We start from the raw sequence: 7,516 nt of genomic DNA on the forward strand, positions 1-7,516 counted from the left end.
TTACTTTTGGAGGTACTAAGAGCACCAGAAACAACCCAGGGTGAGTTCTATAGACATTCTAGTTTTATTCTGTTTTTGCTGTTTTTCATTTTCTACCATTTTCCTGGAATGTATGCTATAGATGCTAGGTTTTCTTTTTGTATACCATATTCTTGACATAAACTAATACCAAATTCTACTGCAGTTGGACACAGCTCCGTTCTCAAAGCATTTTTCCTGCAGCTCCACAGAAAATAAAATATGACAACAGAAAAGTTTTAGTTAAAAATATATATCCATATCCTATGAGAAGGAAACAGAAGTCTTCATTTTAGACCTAGTTCTCAATGTGCACACATTTTCCTGCCTGTGCAAGTGAAATTTCCAATACTGAATTTAAAATAAACCCCTGGTTCCATTCTTGGCCAGTTAGTTTTTCAGCTTTTCATTTTGCAACCATGAAAACAGATGTAAATCATTAAACATTTAAAATAGTTTTTTGGAGCAAAAGCTTTAAGTAAATGCTCTAAGAATAATTTCTAAACAGCAAAATTAATCTATAGCTACATTTAGATGTTGCTGGAAATATTAATCCAAGCACTAGATCTTCTTGCCCCAAGAAGATCTTTGTCACAGATCTATTTTGCTAGTTCCTTGGTTTGACTAACCTCTGATATAGACAACAAAAAGAGCCATTATTTGCAGAAGACCAGCATAATGAGGTATAGGAAATATCTGAGAAGAAAGAGAGAGCTAGGAGCAGAAGAGAAGCTTTCTTTTTCATATGCAGTGTGGAGTTGATTCATTTGTCTGTCAGAGAGCCTGATCTTGAGGGATAATATAAAGCACCAGTAGTGATCCATGGCAGGAAAGAGGTAGCATAAAACGATGGGGCCCAAGGAACCGAGAGACACAGCTTCCTTGGGTGGAAGGCTGTGCACCAAGGCTGCAGCAGGAGGGTGCAAGAGAAGAGAGCCTCCCCACAGATCCTCACCCCTCATTCTGGCTCAGGACAACTAGGAGAGGAAGAGGAAGTTCACTAAGACACATTCTACTTAACTCCCCAATTACGCCAACCATCAAGAAATTTCAGATCACGTAGTGGTAGAGTGGAGAAAGGACAGACGATGACTCAGGAGACCTGCGCTCGAGACCAAGCCGTGACTCCAAATCTCAAGACCAAGCCGTGACTCCAAATCTGTGTAACCTTAGGTCAGTTGCTTTGCCTCCATGTACCTCATTTTCTCTACTTGTAAAATTTTTAAAGATAGATTATGTAAATTCTCAAGTCCTGTTCAGAGCTAAGATCCTGTGACTCTACAAAATGCATGCACTTATTTTAAAATAGTGATGCTTGGGTCATAAATCTGTATTTAAAAGAAAATAAAACAACTACGTTTGTTTTACTTGTCGACCGTAAGTCAGATAACAGAATGGGACTTGGAAAAGAGCTAGAGATAAGCTGTCAAGACAGTGATGCTATTAGGTCTGGACCTTGACTTCTAGTTTAAAAATGAGCAAGTCTGCACTCAGCCAAGGGGTGGAGGAGAGGAAAGCTTCCCTTCACTTTTTCCAAATTGTCCAAGGCTTCCAGAGTTTGATCCAGCCTCCCATCAAAAACTGTTCAAAAAATATTACAGCCAGGTTGTCAGTTGCCCAGCAGTTCAGTGAAAAGCAGTTGCCCTCTGAAAGCTAGATCATGGAATTTATAGTCTCAGAGCACCATGCAAAGCCAACAGGGGAGCAAGTAGTTTGGGTTAGTGAAAAGTGCAGTAAACAGGACAATAAACAGAACTATGTTCAAAGCCCAGATATGTATGACTTTGGACAAATTACTTATTTAGAGTAAAGAGAACTTTAATTTCTTCTCCTGTAAAAAAAATCTATAACCTAAATCTACTCACTGATATCTTACTCCACGAAGGGAGAAATAACTTGTTTGATTTCTCCCTTTCCCTCTCCCAAGTTGTTTTATCTCTTAGTGAATCAAGATTCTCTGTTTTCTTATTCCAAAGTGTGTGCTTAGCATCAACTAGGAGTCTAGCATAATTTAAGATACTGAATGAGAATTTTAAAAAGAAATATGAAATATTTGACCATAAATTCTAGATGGGGAGAAAAGTAATAAACACACAAGAAATTAAGTGACAAAATGATTGATGCAGATATTATCTGTTATAGTTCAGGGTTTTTTTCTAACTCTTAACAGGAGTGTCCAACAAAGAGAATGGAAGAGGCTGTCCTACCCAATCAAACTTCTTTAGTGTCATATTTTCGGCTTAGAGGTTTATCTGTAAATCAGAAGGCACAGGTGGCTGTGTTTTTCACATTTCTCATTTTCTACATCCTGACACTGATTGGGAACATCCTTGTTGTCATAACTATTATCTATGATCGCCAGCTCCATACCCCCATGTACTTCTTCCTCAGCAACCTGTCCTTTATCGATGTCTGCCACTCCACTGTCACTGTCCCCAAGATGTTGATAGACACCTTGTCAGAGGAGAAGCTTGTCTCCTTTGATGCCTGTGTGACCCAGATGTTCTTCCTGCACCTCTTTGCCTGCACAGAGATCTTCCTCCTCACCGTCATGGCCTATGACCGGTATGTGGCTATTTGTAAACCCCTGCAGTACATGACAGTGATGAACTGGAAGGTATGTGCACTCCTAGCTGTGGCCCTCTGGATAGGAGGGACCATCCACTCCATAGCCCTGACCTCCCTCAGCATCAAGCTGCCCTACTGTGGTCCTGATGAAATTGACAACTTCTTCTGTGATGTACCTCAGGTGATCAAACTGGCCTGCACCGATACCCACATCATTGAGATCCTCATTGTCTCCAATAGTGGGCTCATCTCTGTGGTCTGTTTTGTGGTCCTTGTGGTGTCCTACACAGTCATCCTGGTGAGTCTGAGGCAGCAGATCTCCGAGGGCAGGTGGAAGGCCCTGTCCACCTGTGCAGCCCACCTCACCGTAGTCACACTGTTCCTGGGACACTGCATCTTCATCTATTCCCGCCCATCCACTAGCCTCCCAGAGGACAAGGTGGTGTCTGTGTTTTTCACTGCTGTCACCCCCCTGCTGAACCCCATCATCTACACCCTTAGGAATGAAGAAATGAAGAATGCCTTAAACAAGTTAATGGGGAGGAAGGAGAAAAAAGAGAAAAAATGAAAACCTAAGGGTAGGATGCTTGGTGCTGCCAATCAAAGAAATGCCTTGCAAAGAATGAGTTACATGCCGTATTTATTAGATTATATGACTTATAAAGTTATCCTCTGGCCCTATATCTGACAATTATAGCAATAGCTATGATTATTAATATCTGTCTTCTATATGCTGGAAATTGTTCTAGGCACTGTGCATTCACTTAATTCTTGCAACAGCCCTGGGAGGTAGGTATTATTATGCTTGTTTACACGTGAAGAAACTAGAATTCAAAAAGAGCAAATAGCCTGCGCCAAGTCACCCAGCTAGGAAATGATGAAGGCAGGATGTGAGCCAATTGTATAAACACAAACTCAGACTGTTTTCATCACATCCTGCTGCCTCTCCCTGCTTTTCTGTTACGGTGATAACCAAGGTCTAAACAAACCTTCAGATTTCTCGGCAGCACTTGCTACATCATTCACTCAGATGCTTACCTAAACAGCTTAACAAACACTGGTGAATCAGACAAAGTGAGTTTGCATGTGACTTCAGTGATCGAGAAAGAAAACTTTGAACTACTGAAGTTACTGATACTCTAGAGTGTTGTGGCAAAGTATGCCATCAGAGCAATGAAATTGGGATGTCTTATTCATTCACTTGATAAATACTTACTGAACATCTATTATGGGCTAGGTACTAGATTTATAGTCATAAATAAAACATACAACTAGTCCCTTCTTCATGGTGTTCAGAGTCTAGTGAAAAGAGAAAACAAAAATATGAACAAATAAGTATAATTACGATTGTGACAAATGCTGTCACAGAATAGAGCAGGGTACCTATTCGAGAGTATGGAAGACACCATCTTTAGACTGAGTGGTCAAGGAGGGCTTCTATGAGGAAGTTACATTTAAGCTCAGATGTGAAAGATGAAACGGAGGCAACCACAAGAAAAGAGGGTGATGAAAATTCTAGGCAGAAGAAACAGTAGGTGCAAAGACCTAAGCTGGGAAAGACCTTGGCTTGTTCTAAGAAATGAGAGATCAACATGGTTACAGCTTAGACTGTAAGGCAGAGAGTGGCAAGAGAGTGATATTGGAGAGGTAAAAGGCGTCCTTCCATGATCTCTCAAAGAGTTTAGGATCTTTTCCAGAACAACGGGGAGCCACCAGACAGTTAAAGCACAGAAGAGGCATGATGTGATTTATGTTTTAATAAAGTTATTTTAGTTATTATGTAGAGAATTCATTCAACTAAGTACTTATTACTAAACACTTAATAGTTACCCAATATTGCTCTAAGAACTGGGAGAAAATACGAAGTTCAATAAAACATGATCTATAATCCAAATACCTTGAATATACTTGTGGTAGCACATATTGTAGCAGAATGGTATGTGCTTAGTGGACTAGGAAAACAGGATATAAAGAGGACATTTTAGACAATGGTGTCTCATGTTTGTATATACAAACGAGCGTGGCATATTTGGAAATCAACAGTTCATTTTGACTATATCAATGAGAAAGGCATGCTTAAGTGCAGCTGGAATTTCCTGGGTAATCAGTGAGGTTGTGATCAATAAACCTGTAGACCACAATACCCAATTCATGCTCTTTATTGTTTTTTGGGTGATACAAATTAACTTCCAACAGACAAATCTAATTATTAATAGAGTAGTCTCTTTCCCAAAGATAACTCTCTAAATAGTATAAAACTATATTCATTTGAACTGGTTGGTGGAACAACAGAGCCAAATTTGAGAATTATAGAATTTGTATAAAATAAATGCTCTTTTATTATACACAATAGAAGAAAATAGGAGAAATCACTTTCCAAAGTGCCCAAATAGGACCACTTTGCACAGGAATCAGCTGCTCAGAGGAACACATGCGATGTGGTAGATGAGATGATGCTTCATGGCGGTCGTTAAGGTTGTATCTGGTAAAACTATGACAGAACAATGATGTAATATTTGCTTATTTTTCTCAGAGTAGCAAGCAAAATATCTAACACCACCCACTTTGAATTGCATTAATCTTTACAACTCTCTGGTGAAGTAAAATAAAATATTTATTCTCCATTTCACAGAAAAAGTGTTTTAGATTCAGAGACAAGATAAAAAAGTGTTTTGTTTCTCACTGAATAAATAAAGATTAAGCAATCAAATGAAAATATCTTCACTCTTGCCTGTGTGGTTTACTTACTTTAAACAGAAGAGAGGAAATGTTCAACCACTTTGTATTCAACAACTGAGTTCTTCAGGCTACAACCATCTTCTATGCAATAGACTAACTAATATTGCCATAATACAAATAAAGAAATGAGGCATTGGAATTTATTTCTGTATAAAGATACAAATAGGTATGAATACCTGTGTATAAAAAGTCCAGAATGTAGAAGCACAATTAGATAATTTTTGTAAGTTTTTAACATGTGTATAGTAATGATATCTGGGCCTCATTTCATCATAGATATATAAAACTCTAATTTTAACTTGAATTTTATGAGAAGTATAAGGGACTGACAATATTCTACACTTGTTTGTCAATTTACAAGTACAGTTATGTGTTGCTTAACAACAATGATATGTTCTGAGAAATGTGTCCCTAGGCGATTTCATCATTGTGCAAACATCATAGAATGTACTTACACAAACCTAGATGGCATAACCTACTATGTATAGCCTATTGCTCCAACCACTGTCATATGTGGTCCACCATAGGCCAAAACATTATTATGCAACATATAACTGTAATTATATTTAGATATTTTCATGAGCATCTCCCAGTTTATTTAATAGACTACTTCTGGTTCTTTGTCCTTTTGAGTACTTTCTGTCATTTCAATCATTTATTACCTTTTTGTTAAAGTTAGTAGGCCACTTACTCTGTATTGAGTGGTGCCTGTGATGTATGGATGTCCACATGGTCTGGTATCCAATTCTCCAGAATACTCTTAAGCATTATCTCTACAAGTTAACAGAACATTGGTAGAATAGTGACCCAAAGGCCCCAATCAATTCTAAAGTCCTTTCAGAATAAGCAAAGATGGATTAGATATATTTTTAGCATTAAATGTACTCTGTTTCATTCCACTGGGTTCATTAAAGTTGATATCATAACTATTTTATATAGTAGCTCCCTGACCATCTATAGGATCCTCATCTATATCTGATCCTACTCCCTTCAGTCACAGTATATCATTCTATTTTCCTAAGAAATTTGTCACAGAGCCATCTTCATATGGACTTGCCTATTTCACAATAAACTGGTATACTTCAGCCCAATTAGTGATACTAGTTAATTCAGGAAATCAACAGCTCTGCAACATGTAAGTCCAAGCACCCCTCTTAACCACTTTCATTTGCTTATTTTTTCCAAATAAACTTTAGAATACTATTGGAAATTTTACCAAAAATATTGTGGGGTTTTTATGATAAATACACTAAATTTATAAGTCAATTTAAGTTCTATTATATTATCAATTTGGGGGGGGGTTATTCTGTTATTTCAATTTTATTTATATTTATTTTTGTGGGGCACAGTGTGTTATTTCAATACATGCATATGTACTGCATAATGAACAACTTAGGGTAGATAGCATAGTTTTGTACCGATTAGTCTATCCCTTTTCCTCCTCCCCATACCCCTCCCTTCCCAGGTCTGGTAACCATTACTCTGCTCCCTACTTCTCTGAGAACCGCTTTTTTTTTTTTAGATTCTACATATGAGTGAGATTATGTGGTGTTTGTCTTTCTGTGCCTGACTTATTTCACTTATAATGGTTTCCAGTTCCATCTATGTTGCTGCAAATGTTAGGATATCATTTCTTTTTATAGCTGAGTAATATTCCATTGTGTATATATACCAGTTTTTTTATCCATTCATCCATTGATGGGCATTTAGGTTGATTCTGTCTCTTAGCTATTGTAAATAGAGCTGCGATGAATACGGGAGTGCAGGTATCCCTTCAACATGATCATTTCCATTCCTTTGGGTATATACCCAGAAGTAGGCCAATCACTTTCAACAAAGGTGCAAGTGTAATTCAATGAGAAGACAATAAACTTTTCAGATGGTGCTGGTTCAACTAGATAGATGTAAAAATTAATATCAACCTTTATCTCATCCACATATAAAAAGTAAAATAGAAATAGGTCATAGACCTAGAATTTAAAGCTAGAAGAAAACGAGAAAATATTTGAGACTTTGGCAAAGGCAAAGATTTCCTAGGACACAAAAAGCATCAACCATAAAAATAAAAAATTGATACATTAGTTTTAATCAAAATTTAAAACTTCTTCAAAATATACTATTAAGAAAATGAAATTGTAAGTCATAAAGTGAGAAAAAAACATTGCCAAGACACATACCCAACAAAGGTTTT

The 7,516-nt window shown here is 37.4% G+C and overlaps 1 protein-coding gene across 1 annotated transcript; it reads left to right on the forward strand.

The window, feature by feature from the left end:
• Positions 1-2,206: 2,206 nt before the first annotated feature.
• LOC103606798 (olfactory receptor 4E1) lies at positions 2,207-3,154 on the forward strand. The gene has a single exon (XM_008591342.1). It carries the CDS (start codon positions 2,207-2,209, stop codon positions 3,152-3,154), a length of 948 nt encoding a protein of 315 aa, XP_008589564.1.
• Positions 3,155-7,516: the final 4,362 nt, after the last annotated feature.

Source organism: Galeopterus variegatus, unplaced genomic scaffold (genome assembly GCF_000696425.1).
Source record: "Galeopterus variegatus unplaced genomic scaffold, G_variegatus-3.0.2 Scaffold6852, whole genome shotgun sequence".
Lineage (NCBI taxonomy): Eukaryota > Metazoa > Chordata > Mammalia > Dermoptera > Cynocephalidae > Galeopterus > Galeopterus variegatus.

What these genes read in the sequence shown, in the direction of transcription:
- LOC103606798 (XM_008591342.1), top strand. Translation starts at nt 2,207, where the DNA reads ATGGAAGAGGCTGTCCTACCCAATCAAACTTCTTTAGTGTCATATTTT.